The sequence below is a fragment of the Pseudophryne corroboree genome, chromosome 2 (genome assembly GCF_028390025.1).
Source record: "Pseudophryne corroboree isolate aPseCor3 chromosome 2, aPseCor3.hap2, whole genome shotgun sequence".
NCBI lineage: Eukaryota > Metazoa > Chordata > Amphibia > Anura > Myobatrachidae > Pseudophryne > Pseudophryne corroboree.
The window spans coordinates 61,638,498-61,660,457 of record NC_086445.1 but is presented as its reverse complement, the minus strand read 5'-3'; the positions used below and the strand labels follow the sequence as shown (position 1 = coordinate 61,660,457).

At 46.0% G+C, this 21,960-nt stretch overlaps 1 protein-coding gene and 1 non-coding gene across 2 annotated transcripts in view; both read right to left on the bottom strand.

Annotated features, from left to right (window-relative positions):
• Positions 1 to 8,833: 8,833 nt before the first annotated feature.
• EED (embryonic ectoderm development) overlaps positions 8,834 to 21,960 on the bottom strand; it is a 63,284-nt gene continuing 50,157 nt past the window's right edge. Inside the window, exons 9-12 of the mRNA XM_063951369.1 lie at positions 12,611 to 12,716; positions 12,117 to 12,275; positions 9,880 to 9,953; positions 8,834 to 9,441 (exon numbers count right to left, since the gene is read on the bottom strand). Coding sequence (XP_063807439.1) covers positions 9,315 to 9,441; positions 9,880 to 9,953; positions 12,117 to 12,275; positions 12,611 to 12,716 — 466 coding nt within the window. The 3' untranslated portion in view covers positions 8,834 to 9,314. The remainder of the gene's footprint in view (positions 9,442 to 9,879; positions 9,954 to 12,116; positions 12,276 to 12,610; positions 12,717 to 21,960) is intronic.
• Positions 20,426 to 20,545, bottom strand: LOC135054131 (U5 spliceosomal RNA). Its single transcript, XR_010243379.1, has one exon. It is a non-coding gene; the product is annotated as a U5 spliceosomal RNA (small nuclear RNA).

Sequence of the window (21,960 nt, the reverse complement as noted above, 5' to 3'; positions counted from 1 at the left end):
CATATAGTACTGGCCACGTGCACTACACGTTGCCAGATATATATATATATATATATAGAGACACCTTAGTACTATTTACTGAGTCGTGCAGGTTGTCTGTCTTTGTATGTTGTATTGTCTGTCTGCATAATGAGTAAGGCACCGGCAAAACCAAAAAAAAGCACTGCCATGTCTGTGACAGTGTGTTACCGGATGGTTCTACCACATGCGCAGTATGTTTTGTGGATTCAGCTACGAATACAATCTCTGCTCCGCTGTCTAAGCCGGTTTCATCCCCGGACCCTCCATGGGCTATGCTAGCAGATGTCATGGCTGGATTGCAATCAGAATTGGCCGCCGCTCGGCAGGAGCGGGAAGCGGCAAGATCTGAGTCTAGGGTGAGACCGCTAGGACTACCGGAGGGGTCTCAGCCTTGCCAACGGTCTAAGTCCATTTTGGGTAGTAGGGATAAATTTACTTTGTCTTATGATTTACCAGTTTCTGCTATGTTACAGTCTGATGATTCTATGCCAGACCTCACTGCGCAAGATGACGGTGAGGAGGGCGAAGTAGACCAGCAGTCCGATAGTGAAGATTTTGACAGCCCAGGCATTGATAATCTCATCAGAGCGGTGCGTCAGTCTCTGAGGTTTACAGAATCTGAGGAGCCTCTGACAAATGATGAAGTCGTCTTTGCTAAACGACAGAGGACTCCGATGTGTTTTCCGGTTTCGGAATCTCTTAATAAGATGTTACTGGAAACACGACAGAATCCGGATAAACGGTTTTCTATACCTCGCAGATTTAAGTCTAGTTACCCGTTTCCGGAGTCTGTGACAGCTACATGGGAGAATCCACCATTGGTGGATTCGTCTGTGTCTCAACTTACTAAGAAATTAACCATACCAGTACCAACGGCTACTACGCTTAAAGACCCTTCAGACCGTAAAATTGAAGCTATGCTAAAATCCATGTATGTAGCAGCAGGAGTGTTGCTTAGACCTGGGTTGGTTGGCATTTGGGTAACTAAGGCGATCATGGTATGGATAACAGAGCTCAAGTCTGCCCTACATGACGATCACCTTATACTTCTCGCTGATCAAATCTGGGAAGCTGCTGATTATCTATGTACAGCTTCTACTGACGTCTGTCAGCTCACTTCTCGCCTTTCATCGTCGCTAGTTGCAGCACGACGAGCACTCTGGCTGCGCTCTTGGCAAGCGGAGGCGGAGGTCAAAAGAGGTATAGAGGCGTTACCTTACGGTGGCGAGAAGTTGTTTGGTCCTGAATTGGACAAATGGATTGCTGAGGCCACGGGTGGTAAGTCTGTTTTCTTACCATTGCCTCCAACGGCGCCTAGGCGGAAATACTCGGGCCCAGCGTTCAAATCTTTTCGGCCTCAGCCCTTTCGAGGCCGGGGTAGGGGACCAGCCACGGCCGGTAGACGGGGTCTAGGGCGTGGTTTCCAACAAACCAACGCCAGTCGTCAAGACGCTAAGGTCACCGACAAGCCAGTGGGATGACTGACTCCCAGCCCATCTTGGATCTACAGTTGTGGGAGCACGCCTTCAGACGTTCCATTTGGCGTGGTTCCAGACGTCCACGGATGGGTGGATCCGCAATTTAGTGCTCAAAGGTTACAAAATAGAGTTCGACTGTCTCCCGCCACTGCGGTTTTTCAAGACAGGACTGCCTGTGTCGGACGACAAACGGGCGGTTCTGCAACTTGCCATTCAGTCTCTGCTGGAGTCAGCAGTTTTGATTCCGGTCCCTGTACACCAACAGGGGCAGGGTCATTATTCCAGTCTGTTTGTGGTACCAAAGCCGGATGGCTCGGTCAGGCCAATATTGAACTTAAAGGGCCTCAATCAGTACGTCACTTACTACAGATTCAAGATGGAATCTCTGCGGTCGGTAATTGCAGGTTTAGAGCCACAGGAATTCATGATTGCGCTGGATCTCAAAGATGCGTATTTACACATTCCGATTTGGCCACCTCATCAGAGGTTCTTGCGGTTTGCAATCCGGCAGAACCATTACCAGTTTCAGGCTCTACCGTTTGGCCTCTCGTCAGCGCCTCGGGTATTCACCAAAGTGATGTCTGTGATGGTAGCTCATCTCAGATCCCTGGGAGTGATAATAGTTCCGTACTTGGACGATCTGCTCATCAAAGCTCCGTCTCAACAGATGCTCCTCCAACATGCGTTGCTAACGTACGATGTCCTAGTTCAGCACGGTTGGATTGTCAACTTCAAGAAATCACATCTCATTCCGTCTCAACGTCTGCAATTCCTAGGTATGATTCTCGATACGGTAAATCAAAGAATTTACCTACCAGAACAGAAAGTACAGATCATTCGTCATCTGGTTCGATTAGTGCTCAAGCCACGCACAGTCTCGGTACATTTGTGCATTCGCCTCTTAAGCACAATGGTGGCGGCTTTCGAAGCGCTTCAGTTCGGGAGACTTCACTCGCGTCCTTTTCAACTGGATGTGCTCGCACAGTGGTCGGGCTCGCATCTGCAGATTCACCACAGAGTGAGGTTGTCGCCACGGGCCAGGGTATCTCTACTCTGGTGGCTCAATGTACACAATCTGACCGCAGGGAAACGGTTCGGCGCCTGGAATTGGATAATTCTAACGACGGACGCGAGTCTCAGAGGTTGGGGAACTGTAGTTCAAAATTATCAGCTCCAGGGTCTCTGGGTGGCTCACGAAAGATTGGTCTATAAATGTCCTGGAACTCCGGGCAATTTTCAATGCGCTACGACAAGCAGTGCACATTCTTCGGTCTCAGCCTGTCCAGGTGCAGTCGGACAATGCGACGGCGGTCGCATGCATCAACAAACGAGGAACGAGAAGCCGCATGGCACTGCGAGAAGTAGCTCGAATCCTCAATTGGGCCGAGCGTCACCAAGTGCTGTTGTCGGCAGTGTTCATTCCGGGAGTGGACAACTGGGAGGCGGATTATCTCAGCCGTCGGGATTTTCATCCAGGAGAATGGGCATTACATCCAGAAGTGTTTCACATGTTGGCCCAGAGGTGGGGTTACCCTCAAGTGGACCTGATGGCATCTCGCCACAATCACCAAACGCCCCAGTATGTGTCCAGAACGCGAGACCCAAAGGCAGTGGCGGTGGATGCTCTCACCGTCGCGTGGCCGTACAGCCTCGTGTACCTGTTTCCACCGTTTCCGCTGCTCCCTCTGTTGCTAAAACGGATCAAAAGAGAGTCCGTCACAGTCATACTAGTGGCGCCTCATTGGCCTCGGAGAGCTTGGTTCTCGGATCTCCGAGGACTACTCGCAGACGAGCCTTGGCCGCTCCCACTTCGTCCAGACCTGTTACAACAGGGTCCGTTCCTTTACCCCGATTTAGCGCGGCTGCGTTTGACGGGGTGGCTGTTGAGACCGCCCTCTTAAGGAGAGAGGGCATTTCAGAATCGGTTATACCAACCATGTTACGTGCTAGGAAGCCAGTTACGGCAGCTCATTATTACAGAATTTGGCGTGCCTATATAGGTTGGTGTGAGGATCGGAAGTTTCCGTCATCATCTTTCAAGTTATCCCGTCTTTTGTTATTTCTACAGACGGGGCTGGATGGAGGACTGCGTTTATCTACACTAAAGGTGCAGGTATCTGCTTTGTCAATTTACTTTCAAAGACGATTACTTTCAAAGACTATTGCCGTCTGTACACACATTTCTGCAAGGTGTCCTCAGAGTCCAGCCTCCATTCATTCCACCTACAGCGCCATGGGACTTGAATCTGGTTTTAGATTTCTTACAGTCTTCATATTTTGAACCCTTACACCAAGTGGATATTAAGTTTCTCACTTGGAAAACAATTTTCCTACTAGCCTTGGCTTCGGCAAGGCGTGTTTCCGATTTGGGTGCCTTGTCATGCAAGCCACCGTATTTGGTGTTTCATGATGATAGAGCGGAACTTCGGACGAATCCCGCTTTCCTCCCAAAGGTAGTGTCATCCTTTGACATCAATCAACCAATAGTAGTTCCCGTGTTGACAGGAAATTCTGGAACCTTGGATGTGGTACACGCATTACGCGTTTATGTGTCCCGAACGTCTACAGTTCGTAAGACGGATACGTTGTTTGTTCTGTATGAAGCTGCCAAGATGGGTTGGCCAGCTTCTAAGCAGACCTTATCCAGATGGATTAAACTGACCATACGTCAGGCTTACCTTCATGCTCGGTTACAGCCGCCTACATCAGTAACAGCTCATTCCACACGTTCTGTGGGAAAGTCATGGGCAGCTGGTCGTGGGGCTTCTACGACGCAGCTTTGCCGTGCGGCTACCTGGTCATAAGTGCACACGTTTGTGCGCTTTTACAAGTTTGATACGTTTGCGGCATCAGCATCTAGCTTTGGCCGCCTAGTGTTACAGGTGCCAAACTGCTCTCCCGCCCACGGGGGAAGCTTTGGTACGTCCCAAGAGTACTCCAGTGACCCCTAGTGGATGAAAAAGAAAATAGGATTTTGGTACTTACCAGATAAATCCTTTTCTTTGAATCCATAGGGGGCACTGGACGCCCACCCAGAGCAGTTTTACCTGGTTTGCGGTAAGTTCAGGGAATCGTATGGTAACACATTCTCACCGACTGGTTCAAGTTTCAAGTTCTATCGGTTATTGTGCCAACTGTTTAGTTGTCAGTCACGTTATGTGTCAACTTTATTGTTGTCCGTTCTGTTATATATAATTCTCCATTGTCAACCTCTCTATCGCTCCTGTTCGGCTCAGTAAAAAACACTGAGGTACTCTGGGATATGGAGGGGAGGAGAGTTCTAAATTTTAATATTCAGTGCCTGGTTCCTACGGAAACCGTCCATATCCCAAGAGTACTCCAGTGCCCCCTATGGATTCAAAGAAAAGGATTTACCTGGTAAGTACCAAAATCCTATTATCTCCCTTGAAAGGGAGTACCTTCAGGCTTTTTCTAGAGTCCAGATCCACAGACCAGGATCTCAGCCACAATATCCGGCGAGCCAGGACTGACGTAGTAGAGGCCTTGGCTGCTAGGAAACCGGCAACAGAAGCCGCCTCTTTAATATATCGAGAAGCTGTAACAATATATGACAAGCATTGTCTAGCATGGTCAGAGGAGATTTCAGCTTCTAACTCCAAGGCCCATGCTTCAATAGCCTCGGCAGCCCATGTAGCTGCAACAGTGGGCCTTTGTGCAACACCCGTGAGGGTGTAAATCGCTTTCAGACAACCCTCGACACGTTTATCCGTAGGCTCTTTTAGAGACGTGACAGCAGTGACAGGTAGAGCTGAGGAAACCACCATCATAGCCACATGTGAGTCCACTGGAGGAGGTGTTTCCCAATTCTTAGACAGCTCTGGTGCGAGGGGATAGTGAGCCAGCAACTTCTTTGGAGGCACAAACTTCGTACCCGGGCTTACCCAGGGTTCCTGACGTATATCCACTAGGTGATCAGAGTGAGGTAAAACCTGTTTAACCACCTTCTGACGCTTGAACCTATCTGGTTTCTTAGGAGGAACGGATGGCTCGGGATCATCCGTAATCTGCAGAACTGAGGAGTAATGGCGCCGCAGACACTGACAGGGAGTGAGGAAAAGACAGATGCAGCTCCAGGGCTGGGAACACTTGCTAGAAACGGCGCCCTGGGGGAGGGGCTTCAGGTCTAAGCCTTATCTCCCTTGCTGGCAAAACCACCGGGTACTGTGGGCGATATTAAAATCGGTTTAGAAAGAAAACCTGACCTGCTCCCATGCCCTGGTGATCTAGTGGGATCAATAAAAATAAAAACACAGCGCTTATTAATCCACCAAATAATCTATACACATATACCACTTCAATAAATAACAAATCTCTGCAGCTCCTACTGGCAGTACTGTTTCACCCACTACAAAACAATTACAAAAAAGAATTTATAGGAGCGCTGAAAAAATGTCATTCAATTACTTAATAGTAGGTTTATTTAAATACATTCATAAGACAAAATAAAAATACTTTAAAATTGTGCAATTTGATTCAAGCCCATGTCTCCTTAAAAAGACATCTCAAAAGGCTATATATGTACCAGTCCAACTGACTGTTTGTAACAGACTTGTGTCTCAGTGCTCCAATGGACACCAAATCCCTTTATGTAACAGTTTTTTACAGTCTCTGTGGTACCACTTAAATTTGTATCCAAGCACGGGGGAGAGCGCTGTGGCTGCCTGAATAACCACAGCGGTATGCTACGACCCCTAGTTTTTGCAGCCGTAATATGGAGAGCTTGTTACTCACGACTGTCACGGCTTTAACTTCTCTTGCAAGGGGAGCGGACCTCCTTAGCCAGGCACCGCTTCAGCGGTGTACCCAATCAGAACGGCTTGTCGGCCCGCCGTGCAGTCACAAGGAAGATGGTTGGACTATGGGCAGTAGAATCCCAGCAAAAATGCCCTACTTACGCGTTTCTCCGCCGTTAGGGCAAGCGGTTTCATCAGATGCTGCTTACTGCAGCACCAACTTACAAAACTGAGCTCCTGTGCTGGGAGGCGGGATGATATAGGAGGCGGCGCTGTGCATTCTGGGAAGTCAAAGCTTTGAGCCTGTTGGTGCCTCGGATCAAGATCCTACTCTACACCACATTGTCCAATCCTTGTGGAGCCCAGTGTACCCCGCAGCAGAAAGTACGTTTTTGCGGACAAATGATAGAGGACTGAGTCGCAGGTCTGAGCGCTGAATCCTTTTGCATAAACTCAGCCATAGACGGTCTTAAGTATTGCGTCTCTTTCTCATTACGAGATAATTTAGTAGGGATGGTGGAAATCATCCCCAACCACTTAACTGGCATGGTCAGATTTCATGCGACTGCGCCGTCCCACCCTGTCCACCCTGGTTTTGAGGAGATCCATTCTGCAAATGTGCATAATGTAATGTTTAAATATTTAGAAAAATACTTGAAACTTTATTAAATAAAATAAAATTTAAAAAAACAAATGTTAACAGTTTTGAAGGGAAAAATCGTCAGTTAAGTGGTTAATGGAGTCCAGCCATGCTGACTCCGCCCCACTAGCCTGAGAAGGGATACTACACTGGGAACACACTAGTGAACCCCCTGGAGAAGAGGAACACTGTGCCTTACATGATACACACTCTTTGCCTGACATACTGCAGCAGTGACAGCACACGCATAGGAAAAGGTTAACACAAGTAACCCACAAAGAGCCCTTCCCAAGAGACACAGACAGGATAGAACCAGCACACGGCATCCTTTACGCTAAAGCCAAGCTTAGCCGGGTCGCAGACTAAGTACCTAGATTAGGGACTTCGTACACTAGTATATAGCTCCCCCGAGCTATGACCCCCTGGTACCACCGAGGTAATCTGGAGGCTCTCCGGAGGAGTTGCGCGTCCCTGTAGTCAGCGTCTGTGTAGCTGCAGTAGGGTAAAGTGGCACCTGTGAGCTGCTGGATTCGCTCATAGTGAAGCCCCGCCCCTTCAATGGCACGCGGTCTTCCCGCTCTTCTTTATACTGGCTTTATGTGCCTGAGTGCATAAAATGGAGTAAGCCCCCTTTTAAGACTGTATTGCCAGTCTAGGTACTGTGTACATTACAGTGTACTAAGTCTGGACGTGTTGAAGCCGTGCGTCTCCGTACCCTAATGCCTCCATTTTGGCCTGTGACCCGCTAACCAGGACGCCGGCTTAGTACTCGCCACTGTTCTTTCTTCTGGCTCTGTTAGGGGTGGCGGCGTGCTGCAGGAATGTACACTCGTCGTAGTGGGGCTTGTGAATAGTTCCCTTAGGAGCTATCGTCCTGTCAGCGGGGAACAGGACCATTAACCCTTAGTGGGGTTGGGCAGTTGCCCCCACTAAGTCCCACGAAGCAGGCAGGCTGGTGCCATCCAGTCCTACCTGAAAATAAACTTTGAAAACAAATGCAGAAAACGCTTCAGGAGCTTCCAGAGATGTGACTGGCTCCTTCAGGCACATTTTATAAACGGAGTCTGGTAGGAGGGGCATAGAGGGAGGAGCCAGAACATCAAACTTCTATAGTGCCCATGGCTCCAAGTGGACCCATCTTCACCCCCATGGTACTAAATGGAATCCCAGTATCCCCTAGGACTTAAGAGGAAAAAAAAAAGGATCAGGAGGATATGTATTGCTCCACAATTCTCTACCAAGAGACGTAGCGATAGCAATTTCAATACTGGGCACAGACAGTGACTGGAAGCTCCTGCTCTACGTTACATCTGCTGTCTTCCCACTGCTGTTTCTCCTCTGACCCAGTCTATACCCCACTGTAACCAGATCCGTGTCCCCTATGGATGATAGAGAAAAAAAAAAAAAAAATCTTGACAGACATGTCTGTCAACCCCAGCATGTGAGATGCAGTCTGAAATGTGCCGCAGCTAAACGCCTGATGAAGGAAATAAGCCAGTAGCTCCAATCTGCCAAAGAACACATACACCGTAGCTGCTTCATCTACTGAATCATGGATTTTTAGATAAAGACTTTCTACCTTTACCTGCGAGAGCCGTGCAGTAGATTACACGGACAATGCCCCGGCACTAGTACTTATGCGCAGCAAGTATGGAATCCAGAGCTGTTTCTGCCACGGTTACCCCCTACTACAATGGCCAGCCAGAATGTGGTCCTGATTATTAGGAATACTATGTGTCAGGAGAGAAAAGTTCGGATTTACCAAGTGTCTTATCAATGTATCAAGATGGCACAGTGGGCTCCTATTTATAATAAATATGGGTTCCAATAGTTTAATTCTAATTTTTGTTTAACTATACCAAGAATCATCCTATTAGAATTATTTGTGCACTATCCATGAGATCTGAATGCGCCAAAAATTGAACAAAGCCAGAGTGGAGTTTGATAGTTAAGTTAATTTTATTTATTTCTCCATAACATGATGCATGGCGATAGATATTTCAGCCTTTTGCACTTTTTATTTTCGGATTTAATCTTTCAGACGTTACCAGTAACCATCAAAACAGGATTTCTTAAATTAACAACTATTTTAAAAGGCTACAAAACAATATATTTACAAAAAGTCGAACACAACGCGTTTTCTTCCCACGTGCCCATATTACACAATCATACAAACCGCATATACAGACAGTAAATACATTAAAATCCATAAAAACAGACGTTACAGAAAGCTGTACAAAAATAAATTTTTATTAAAAGCAGCTGAATTGTAGCGAGGAAAATGGTACAGAGAAGAACAAGGTCACTAAACTCAGCTTCGGCCGACAAGCCTACTACGAACGCCAATCGCAAAATGCGAGAGCATGTACATAAACCAGACTGGTTTATTAGGGTAAGGGGTTCTCTTCACAAGAAGAGGGTTCACCGGAGTCTGTCCCAGCGCCAAATGGTGGCGTCGTCGCAGACCGCTACGAGAATACTGCTATCCCGGCTGAAGCTGGTCTGTCGGATCGCCGCCACGCATTTAGGGTGCGTTAGGGTTGTGCACCTGGAGAGAAAGAGAAACGGAATAAGTTAGAGAGGTTTAGAGATCGGCCACAATGACGAGTTTAGAGAACATCTGTAAGCATCACTCGGAATATGGTAACATCTGCAATAAAAATATCCTGGCCTGCGTCTCCTCCACCTACCATCTCCCTAGTCTAATACCATGTTAGCATGGATCATTATCATAGGAGGTTAAAGAGTGACGTGTAGATGATAATTTAACTTTTACAATCCAAAATCAGATCCCTCTAACACTGAAAGCACTGGAATAACCAGGGAAAATAGAAAAGGAGACAATTATGTTTGCAAAGTAATGGGCACAGAAGCGCGTTCAGCTCAGGCGCCTAAGAAAGATCTGTGAACACAGTTCATGTAGGAAGATCAGCGATATATAGCAATACATCCATTATATAGATGGGTACACTCCTATGGAACTTACTTAGCTTTGTGTGGGTCCTCCACCTCCAGGTCCCAGACATATAACTTCCCCACTTGGTTTCCAAGTGCGAGCATCTGAAAGCAGAAAGACGCAACCTCTGTTAGGGTTAGGGGGCAGAATACTCATTACATAAGACATTATGCCCTCACTACTGAAATTATAACACTCATTTCAGAATAGATCTGCAGGGCCATTTGCCATTATTGCAACTAGACTTTAAAGAAGACATAGAAAGACTGATTGTAGCACCAATTTGTACAATATTAGTAAACAACCTTTACTTCATGTGCGTATAAAAGGACTGCATTGTATATAGATTTCAGAACAATTCTTTATTGGCAGCTGGCTGCATAAGATTAATTGCACAGTACAGCGTTGAGTTTAGCCATCAGATATACAGGGGAAGCAAACATTTATAGGACATAAAAAAATCAACCAATATCCCTAGAACCAAACGGATAGACTGTATTCTCATGAAGAGTCATTTTTGATGGGCATGACTGTGTTACGGAAGATACTATTAATCCAACAATTATACAGTTCAAATTATCACCAGACATCAGGCTCTAGTACAGAGGTTCTCAAACGCGGTCCTCAAGGCACCCCAACGGTCCAGGTTTTAAGTTTATCCATGCTTAGCCACAGGTGACTAAAATTAGTACATCAGTCAATTTGATTTAACCATCTGTGCTAAGCCATGGATATACCTAAAACCTGGCCTGGTGGGGTGCCTTGAGGAAAGCGTTTGAGAACCTCTGCTCTAGTGTAAATCAGACAGATGTGAGATCAAATTATTGGTTACCATGGGTTACAGCACATCTGCCATTTGTTCAATGAAAGAAAAAAAAAAACCTTACTACATATTTTTTACTGTAATAAATACAACACAAGGAGTCATTTCTGCAACGGCCATCCAAAGTGCTGGGGTTATTAGTTGAACATACTTTCAGAAACCATGCATTTTTTTAATTAACAAAACGTTTATTCTAAATCGTGAAATTCGTGTAATACTGATTGTAGACACTGATCTATTAAAAAAATAAAATAAAAAATTCTATACATACACATAAACCAACAATACATTAAATCACAAGTTAAGATAGTACAGCTCAAAAATACATTTAGTAAAATTGAAAAAATGTGAGCTGCCAAACCCATAAATGTGAGGGAATTGCACTACATTGATTCCTCCCCCTTTTAAATTTAATTCCCCCTAATATAACGGAAGCCATGATAAGGAGAAGATGGTTTCTATCCAGCGATCACACTTCTCGAAAGAGACTTGTTGGGCCACCTAGCTCGAAATCTTCCGGGACTGCACACAAGTCCCCACTGGTAATCGTATGAGTGGGGATATTTACTTTTATTTGGTTAAACTGTGGCATTTGCGGTGGATGGAATGAATTGTAATGTACAAGCCGGTAAGGAGCGTCACAAAGGGGTTAAAAAGTCCATTAATACAGGTGTCTTTTATTAAATGCAATGTGCAGTCCCCATAGGAAGGTTAGAGTGCCACCCTTGCGCAATAGATTATCCATCGCTGACTTATAGGGATGCCAAGTACCTTAGTGGTTGTGCATAGGACCTTATAAAATCTGTCTATCCTGGCACGTGCTGGGCATTTTAACAGTCTAGATTTTATTTTGTCTTATTCTTCTCTTTAATCCTTGCACGTAATGGTGTGTATAGGCTGAGATGGGAGCAATGGGCCCTGATGAACCCAGGAAGCCATCAGGCCACCAAAAGTTCATTCTCATACTCCTTGACAGTGAATGAAGATTATCCCAGGCTCACGCCATCAGAGGTGGAGGTATGTGCCCCGCCACAAGGGTGGCTGAGACGCAGCATTGATTTGGCAGGGAGTGATCAGAAGACGTGTCCTCCTTACATTCCAAGAGGTTCAACTGGAGGTCACAACAAGTAATTGATAATTCAGGTCAAACCCATGACACTACATACAGGGAGCTTTGTGATTACTGTGTGTGCACGTCCACCTTTACAGATTGCAAGCAACCGGATCATAGATTCCCTCTCTGAATTTACAGAGAGGGAACCAATGGATGACGTAACTGATAAACAAGGTGGTTAAAAGTTAAATGTTCACCATTTGCCACACACACACACACACACACACAGTGGAAGCAGTTATTCCCTGGGCTGAATCAATATGTGCTGGCCCAATGAAACAGTTGTATTAGTGGGACAACAACTGTTTCATGCGAGTTAGTGTAGCGTACCTTCTGCCAGAAGTCCATGGAGAATCTCATATACCAGATATCACACTGACTGTAATCAAACCTCCCCAGAATGGTCACATTGGACTCGCTGGCCTTAATCTTATCAATGTCGTCCTCCATTTTGCCTGGCTTCCAGCACACTATGGCGTTTTCACACGACTGAAAGAAAGAATGATCACTGCAATCGCTGTGTGTCTCAATCCAACTCTCCTTGCAGTGGATAGATCAGTACATTGGAACACATTTTATTTTATAAACAGTCATTGAAACGGGGTTTAAACCAACAATAAAAGGGAGGCTAATACAGGATTTTTATTTTGCAAGGATTTCTTACTAAAGGTGGACATTTTAATAAAGATTTCACCTAGTTCACCGCTGCATCTCTGTAAAAATCAATCTACATAGTTATCTATAGGAAATGTCGTCCGTTACATGAAAATGAAAAAAGCAGCCGCACACTGTTATATACATAGCACATAGAAATGTAAGCTCACCTTAGACAATATTAAGTCTCCGAGCCACCTAACACAGTCAACATAATTTCTATGAATGTCTCTTGTGGAAAAGTCAGGAAAATGGATCTTTTGTGAGATAAAAGGTCTGAAGGGAAATAAAAAATAAAATTAAAAAGGATTTCACTTTCCATTAGTTAAACGCACATTCTTATCAAACATCCTCCATCATGCATTTGGTCAGCGCAAAAGGGACAGTAGCATAATATTCCATTTATAGATTGTTGCGGTTCAAAAAAGGAGATTTATGGTAAGAACTTACCGTTGTTAAATCTTTCTGCGAGGTACACTGGGTTCCACAGAGATAACATCGGGGTGTAGAGTAGGATCTTGATCAGAGGCACCAACAGGCTAAAGCTTTGACTGTTCCCAAGATGCTCAGCGCCGCCTCCTCTATAACCCCGCCTCTGTGCACAGGAGCTCAGTTTCGTTAACCAGTCCAATGCAGTAGCAGGCAAAAGAGACGACAACTGTTAGTAGTCACATACACCATATTCTCACGACAGGAGAAAGTGTCAGCGCCTAATACCATACAAACCCAAAGTGCGTCAGGGTGGGTGCCCTATGGAACCCAGTGTACCTCGCAGAAAGATTTAACAACAGTAAGTTCTTACCATAAATCTCCTTTTCTGCAGCGGGGTACACTGGGTTCCACAGGGATAATATCGGGGATGTCCTAAAGCAGTTCCTCATGGGAGGGGACGCACTGTACCGGGCACAAGAACCTGGCGTCCAAAGGAAGCATTCTGGGAGGCGGAAGTATCGAAGGCATAGAACCTTATGAACGTGTTCACCGAGGACCACGTAGCCACCTTACACAATTGTTCAAGGATCGCACCACGGCGGGCCGCCCAAGAAGGTCCAACAGACCGAGTAGAATGGGCTTTGATGGTAGCAGGAGCTGGAAGGCCAGCCTGTACATAAGCATGTGCAATCACCATTCTAATCCATCTGGCCAGGGTCTGCTTATTCGCAGGCCAGACACGTTTGTGAAAACCAAAAAGGACAAAGAGAATCAGACTTCCGAATGGAAGCAGTGCTCTTCACATAGATACGGAGAGCCCGTACCACGTCCAAAGACCGCTCTTTGGATGACAATTCAGGAGAGATAAAGTCCGGAACCACAATCTCTTGGTTAAGGTGGAAAAAAGACACCACCTTAGGTAGATAACCAGGGAGTGTCCGAAGGACTGCCCGGTCACGATAAAAAAATCAGAAAGGGAGACCGACAGGATAAGGCACCCAAATCTGACACCCGTCTAGCAGAGGCAATAGCCAGCAGAAATAAAACCTTAAGAGTAAGCCAATTAAGGTCCGCAGACTCAAGAGGTTCAAACGGAGACTCTTGCAAGGCCTCCAGAACCACTGACAAATCCCAAGGAGCCACAGGCGGGACATAGGGAGGTTGAATCCACAACACACCCTGAGTGAATGTATGATCATCAGGCAGAGTCGCAAGTTTTCTCTGAAACCAAACAAACAAGGCAGAAATATGAACCTTGAGGGAGGCCAGACGAAGGCCCAAGTCCAGGCCCTGTTGCAGGAAGGCCAAAAGTTTGGCCGTACTAAACTTGTAAGCGTCATGATTGTTAGCTGCGCACCAAGCAAAGTAAGAATTCCAGACCCTATAATAAATACGAGCAGAAGCCGGTTTTCGGGCCTTCAAAATGGTTTGAATGACCGCCTCAGAAAATCCTTTGGCCCTCAGAACTGAAGCTTCAAGAGCCACGCCGTCAAAGCCAGCCGGGCCAAATCCTGGTATACACAAGGGCCCTGAACGAGGAGGTCTGGGCATTGCGGAAGTAGAAGGGGACGCTCTACCGAGAGACCCTGTAGGTCGGAAAACCAATGCAGTCTGGACCACGCTGGGGCGATCAGAAGCAGGATTCCTCCTTCTTGTTAGAACTTCCGTAACACTCTGGGCAGAAGTGACACCGGAGGGAACACGTACGGCAGCCGAAAGTTCCATGGAATTGCCAGTGCATCCACAAACGCTGCTTGAGAATCCATTGTCCTTGCTCGAAGACCGGAACGTTGTGATTGTGTTGAGACGCCATCAGGTCTACGTCTGGTAGGCCCCACTTGTCTACTAGGCGTTCAAATACTTCTGGATGGAGGCTCCACTCTCCGGCGTGTACGTCCGCTTCCCAGTTTAGGACCCCCGGAATGAACACTGCCGATATGGCTGGCAGATAGCGTTCCGCCCACTGAAGAATCTTTGACACTTCCATCATTGCCATGCGGCTTCGAGTGCCGCCTTGATGATTTATGTACGCCACCGTGGTGGCGTTGTCAGACTGTACTTGAACAGGCCTGTTCTGTATCAGATGCTGGGCCAGGTTCAGAGCATTGAACACCGCCCGTAATTCCAGAATTTTTATCGGGAGGAGAGACTCCTCCTTGGTCCACCGACCCTGAAGGGAGTGTTGCTCCAACACCACGCCCCAACCCCTCAGACTGGAATCCGTCATCAGAAGGACCCAGATGGAGATCCAGAAGGGACGACCCCTGCTCAATCGTTGGTCCTGGATCCACCAGCTCAGTGACCGACGAACCTCCGGAGACAAGGAGATCATGTGAGACCTGATCCGGTGAGGCAGGCCGTCCCCTTGGCAAGAATCAATCTCTGCAGAAGGCGGGAATGAAATTGAGCGTACTTTACCACCTACTTGCATCACAGAGTGAATCGACACTCGCGGACGAGAGAGGAAGCACTGAATTCTGTCCTGAAAGTTCAGGACCTTCTCCTGAGACAAGAACAACCGCTGGTTGCGAGTGTGCAACAATGCCCCCAGGTGCACCATGCTCTGAGCAGGGACCAGGGAAGTTTTCTTCCAGTTGATGAGCCATCCGTGGTCTTTCAGAAACTGGACCGGCAGATCCAGATGACGGAGGAGAATTTCTGGGGAATTCGCCAGGATCAGTAGGTCGTCCAGATACAGTAGGATCCTGAAACCCTGACGGCGGAGTAAAGCCGTCATTACTGCCATAACCTTCGTGAAGACTCGCAGAGCCGTGGTCGAACCGAAAGGTAAAGCCCGAAATTGATAATGGAGGTTGCCAATAGCAAACCGCAGGTACTGCTGATGCGACATGGCAATCGGAATATGAAGGTAAGCATCCTGTATGTCCAGGGAGACCATATAGTCCCCAGGCTCCAAAGCCAGAACAATAGAGCGAAGAGTTTCCATACGAAACTTGGAGACTCTCACAAATATGTTCAAGGACTTGAGGTTGAGAATGGGCCGGAAGGAACCATTCAGTTTCGGGACTAGGAACAGCGGTGAATAGTATCCCTTGCCTCTCTGAGTCAGAGGCACTTGTACTACCACTCGTGTCCAGGAGGGATTGAACCACCAAATGAGGAGGAGTTTTTGCCTTCACCTGATCCGAAGGGATGTCAGTCAGGCAAAATCGATGAGGGGGACGATTCTTGAAGGATATGGCGTATCCATGAGTGACAACTTCCCGTACCCAGGCGTCTGAAGTGGTCTTCAACCATTCCTGGGTAAACCTTAGAAGTCGGCCTCCCACCCTGGGATCCCCCAGGGGGAGGCCCGTCCCGTCATGCAGTAGACTTGTCTGATTTGGAAGCAGGCAGACGGGCAGCCCAGGCACGTTTAGGTTTGGGCTTAGTGGTTTTGGAAAAGCGAGCCTGTTTCGGGTACGCCTGACCCTTTGCTTTACCTGGAGGACGAAAGGATTGAAAGGAAGTACTCTTAACCTTCGGGACGGAAGGAGCAGTACTAGGAAGACACGCCGTCTTAGCATCACCAAAAAGAATGTCTCCCTTAAAAGGGAGCACCTCCAGGGTTTTCTTAGAGTCCAGATTCACAGACCATGACCAGAGAATCAGACGAGCCAAAATGGACGTAATAGAAGCCTTGGCCGCCAATATACCGGCATCAGAAGCCGCCTCCTTAATGTAATGAGATGCTGTGACAATATATACGGAAGACATTGTCTAGCATTATCAGAGAAGTTGGACGGCAGCTCTGCTTCCACCTCCTGAGCCCACGCTTTAATAGCTTCTGCAGCCCAAGTAGCTGCAATAGTGGGTCAATGCACAGCTCCTGCGAGGGTGTAAATGGCTTTTAAGCAACCCTCCACATGCTTATCCGTCGGCTCTTTCAGAGAGGTGACGGTAGTTACAGGAAGAGCAGTGGACACCACCAGCCGCGCCACTTGCGAACCCACCGGTGGTGGCATTTCCAAATTCTTACTTAACTCCGCAGCAAGGGGATAGCCAGCATCTTCTTGTGAGGTGTAAATTTCTTTCCTGGATTTTCCCAGGATTCCTGACGTATGTCAACTAAGTGGTCAGAATGAGGTAAAACTGGTTTAATTACCTTCGGACGTTTAAATCTATCTGGTTTCTTAGTGGTAACAGGTTCTGGGTCATCATCAATTTGAAGAATCAGCCTGATAGCAGGAACATCCACCTGTGAGATAGATTCCCCATCAGAAGCATCTGGATCAGTGTCTGAGGGGTCAGTATACACGCCATCTTCATCAGACGAAGTGTCTGTAATATGGGTGGATTGTGAGGAAGTATCGGTCCGCTTAGAGGACCCCTTGGTCTTAGGCAGGCGAGGGTTAGGTTTTTGTTTGTTCAGTGAGTGGTTCAATTGCTGTAACTGAATGGACAGAAGATCTGCCCATGGCGGATTAATCGCAGGGACAATATGTGGCTGTACCGGCATGTGAGGTCCCATAGGGGGCGCAAGTCTAGTTAAAAGCGTATTTAGTAAGAGTAGAGAAAGTAGCCCAAGGTGGGTCATTATGGACCCCCGTTGCTATGGCCCTACTGGAGGGTAGTGAACCCCCAGAACCCTCTGCTGCTATGTTTTCCTCTAATGTGTCTGCAGCGTCACCACCACGCATTGTGGGATCAGCCACAGCACCGTTGCCCCTTGAAGCAGACATATCTGAAAGCATGAACACGGTCAACACAGTACAATATCAGCAGTATAATGCCTTATGCCTTACCAAGAACCCCCGGTACAGTGTGAAATCACAAACAGAGGATTCAAGAGGCATACACTGACTGAAAAACACAGAAAAATACACAATAAGTATATCCTGTGAAATACCTATTTCAAATAATGACCCTTACGCACTTAGCCTCCCCCAGGGTACAGAATACAGGGATAGTAATCTGAGTGAGATACACGGAGTTGAAATCACGCAGCAGCTATATGCACACACACAGTCACATGTACTATGCAGAAACTATGACAAGAAATAAAACTGCACTGGACTAGCAATACTAAGTAAAGCTATAAAGAGTAATAGATATAACAATGCACAGTAAAGACTGGATGTATATCACAGGGTACTTGTACTACATAACCCTGAAGTAATGCACAGTTTAACTAACACTGTCAGACATGCAGAATACTTTGGTGTCCTGTAAGATACACAGCGCTGATAATGCAGGCGGCTTTACAGAGGAGGATTTGCCCAAACAGACCCAGTATCAGCTCAGCATGTGAAGATGGCAGCCAGACGCTGACAGAGTGTGAGGGGGAGAGAGAGAAAATAGGATTTTGGTACTTACCAGGTAAATCCTTTTCTTTGAATCCATAGGGGGCACTGGAGTACTCTTGGGATATGGACGGGCGTAGCCGAACAAAGGCACTGAATATTCAAATTTAGGACTCTCCCCCCCTCCATATCCCCAAGTACCTCAGTGTACTTTGCCAGTGTTTTTTACTGAGCGAACAGGATATAGAGAGGTTGACAATGGAGAATACCTATAACATAACGGACAACAACAAAGTTGACCTATAACCTTATTGTCAACTACACAGTTGACACCATAACCATAACATAACGGACAACAACAATGTTGACCCATAACCTTACTGTCAACTAAACAGTTGACCCCATAACCGATAGAACTTTATAATTTGAACCAATCGGTGAAAATGTGTTATTATAAGCTCCTCTGAGCTTAATATCAATGAAGTAAACTGGTTACCCTAAGCTCCCTTGAGCTTAAAACAACCCAGGTAAAACTGTTCTGGGTGGGCGTCCAGTGCCCCCTATGGATTCAAAGAAAAGGATTTACCTGGTAAGTACCAAAATCCTATTTTCTTTATCATCCACTAGGGGTCACTGGAGTACTCTTGGGACGTACCAAAGCTTCCCTCGTGGGCGGGAGAGCTGTTTGATACTTGTAACAGTAGGCAGCCAAAGCTAGATGCTGACGGCGCCACCATTCATAACGTGTAAAAGTGCACAAACGTGGTGCACTGAAGGCTATGTAGCCGCGTCGTAGACGCTCCACGACCCGCTGGGTCTGACATTCCCACAGAACCTGTGGGATGAACTATTACTGACGTAGGCGATTGTAACTTAGCCTTAAAGTAAGCCTGACTTGTAGTCATTATTATCCAACTGGATAATGTCTGCTGAGAAACTGGCTAACCCCAGTTCGCAGTATCATATAGAACAAACAACGTATTCATAACACGTACTGTAGACGTTCGGTACATATATAAACGCGTAATGCGTGTACCACATTCAGAATTCTAGAATGTGCTGTCCCCACAGGAACCACTATTGGTATATTGATGTGAAGAATACGAAAGCGGATTTCGTCCGAAGATCTGCTTTGTCATGAGAAACTCAAATACGGTGGCTTGGAATACAAGGCACCCAAATATGAAAACAAAACCCTTGCCGAAGCACCCTTGCCGACGACAAGGCTAGAAGAAAAATGTTTTCCAAAGTGAGAAACTTAATTCTCATTTGTTGTAAGGGTTCAAAAAATATGAAACTTAATTCCCATTTGTTGAAAGGGTTCCAAAATATGAAAACTGTAATAAATCTGAACCCAACCTCAAATCGCCTGGCGCTGTAGGTGGGATAAATAGAGTCTGAACTTTGGTGACACCTTGTAGAAAGAGGTTTACAGACGCAAATAGAGGCAAACGTCTTTGAAAATACGTTTACCACACAGATACCTGCACACTTAGTGCAGATGAACGCAGTTTTCCATCCCACCCTGTTTAACAGAATACGGGTAACTTGAAGTATGATGTTGGAAACTTCCGAGGTTTACAACCTATGTAAACACACTAAATTTTTTTAATAATGAGCTGCCTTAAGCGGCTTACTATTTCGTAACATGGTTGGTATAACCGATACTGTAATGCTCTATTTTTTAAGAGGGCGGTCTGAACCCTCACCCCGTCAACCGCAGCTGCGGTACATAGATAATAAGTATATAGTAAAAGAACGTTCCCTGATGTAACAGGTTGGACGTATTATGAGCGGGCCAAGATCGTGTGCAAGTATTCCTTGAAAATTCGAGAAGCAAACTTCTACGAAATCCATGAGATACCACCAGTATGACTGTGACGAACTGTCTTCTGATCCGTTTTGGCAACGGAGAGAGAAACGGAAAATGGCGGAGCCAGATACACGATGCTGAATGACTCCATGAATGTGAGAGACTTCACCGCCACTGCCCTTGTGATCTGTTTTGTACACATACTGAGCTTTTGTAATTGTGGCGAGATGCCATCATGTATACTTGAGGGTAACCTCCTTCTGTGGACTCAGATATGAAACACCTCTGGATTTAATGTCCAGTTTTGAAGATCCAAATGCTGACGGGTGAGATCATCTGTCTAACAGATGTCCACTCACGGATTGATCTCTTGACATTTTCACATAATGGCGTTCTGAGCCATTGAAGATTTGAGTTACCTGCCGCATTGCCATGCGGCTTCTTGGTTCTCACTGGTTGTTGTGTATGCAACTGCCGTTGCTTCGTTTGACTGCTTAAGGCCAGCGTGAGCCAGGCATGAAAAAACAAAATTACATGAAACTCACGGTTGTTTCTCTCCACGAAAATCTTTAGTAAAAAGCGAAAGATTTATTCGTTCTGAAGAGAAACCAGAGTCTATCCCTGGTCAGACTGAAAGTGAATCATTTATTGCATTGTAAAATGCACAGAGTTCTAGGACATTTATCGACAGCAATCTGTCGTGTTTTAGAACCTTTGCGTTGATTTTAACTACAAATCCTGACTCTCTGTGACTGTCGTCCAGAGTATATGCACCCTTGTCCCTCTGTGGGTACGCGAGTGAAGGGTGGCGAACTAAATTGAAAACACATCTTTATTCTTAATAGATGAATACACCAATGTACCGCTAGTGTGCGTGTACTTTTGTTCTTGCTGGTGTAGTAGGTAAAAGTATTTGATTTACCGTATTCATAATGTTACCTAGGAATTGACATCGTTTAGACAGACTTAGATGCGATTGTTTTCGAACTTGATCTGCTACCGCAGTATACCTTAGTAGCGCAAGCTAGAGGAACTTTGTTGATACATAGTTTTTATGTGAGATGAGCTATCATCCCAACATCACTTTGGTAAATACCGGGAGCGATAAGCAACGGTAGAAATGAAATGGTTAATGGTTGTGGCGATTTGCAAACGCTAGAACCTGTGATGAAGAAACCGGACTGGGTAAATACGCATTGTGAAGATCAAATGCAATTATACAATTTTGTGGCTCCAATAAGCAAAAACTAACTGCAGAAAATCCATTTTCTAACTGTAGTAAATGACTTGCTGATTGATATTGCAACGGAGCTGTTTGGTTTTGCCCAAACAGAGGAGAATAAGTAACTCTGACTGTGTTGGCGTACTATTGCCTGGTTTATAACCCAGCAAAGACTAAATGACAACCTGCCAAACCGTTCGACAGAAGCAGTTTTGTACTCTAAGCTGTAAATAGCTGAGACATATATGAGTTGAAGTCCTGAAACCTCGCAAATGTAACATGAAAAGACGCGCTTCCACAATTGTAAAAGAGGTCATCAAACCACTGGCTTGCTGACTGTAACGTCATGTCGTTACAAAGCGTGACTGTTTCGTATAAAGGTATAAAACGCCGTTACAAGTATACTGTATGCGCTAATGGCTGAATATCCTAAAGGGATAAAATGCCGTTACAAGTATATCAAATGTAGGAGCAAACAAGCTCTGGCCTTGTCGCGCTTAACTAGCGACCATGAAAATAACCGGCGTTAGCAGAAGCTTTACAGATATACTCTGCAGCTTCTTTTAACAGTGATCGGCATGGTTTCATACATAGATTCTAGTGACCCAATGGGGTTTTTATAATGTTTGACAGAAACGCATATACCAATGGCGGATCGCGTCCTTTTGGAAACGATTATGTATGGTTGTCCAAAACCCCGCACTATCTGCGTGCTGGACTAATGTACCCTTCTCACTCGTAGTTATCTGTGTGAGATTTGACATAGAATCGTGCATTAAATTATAAGACCAGTGAAATAAACACTCTGGT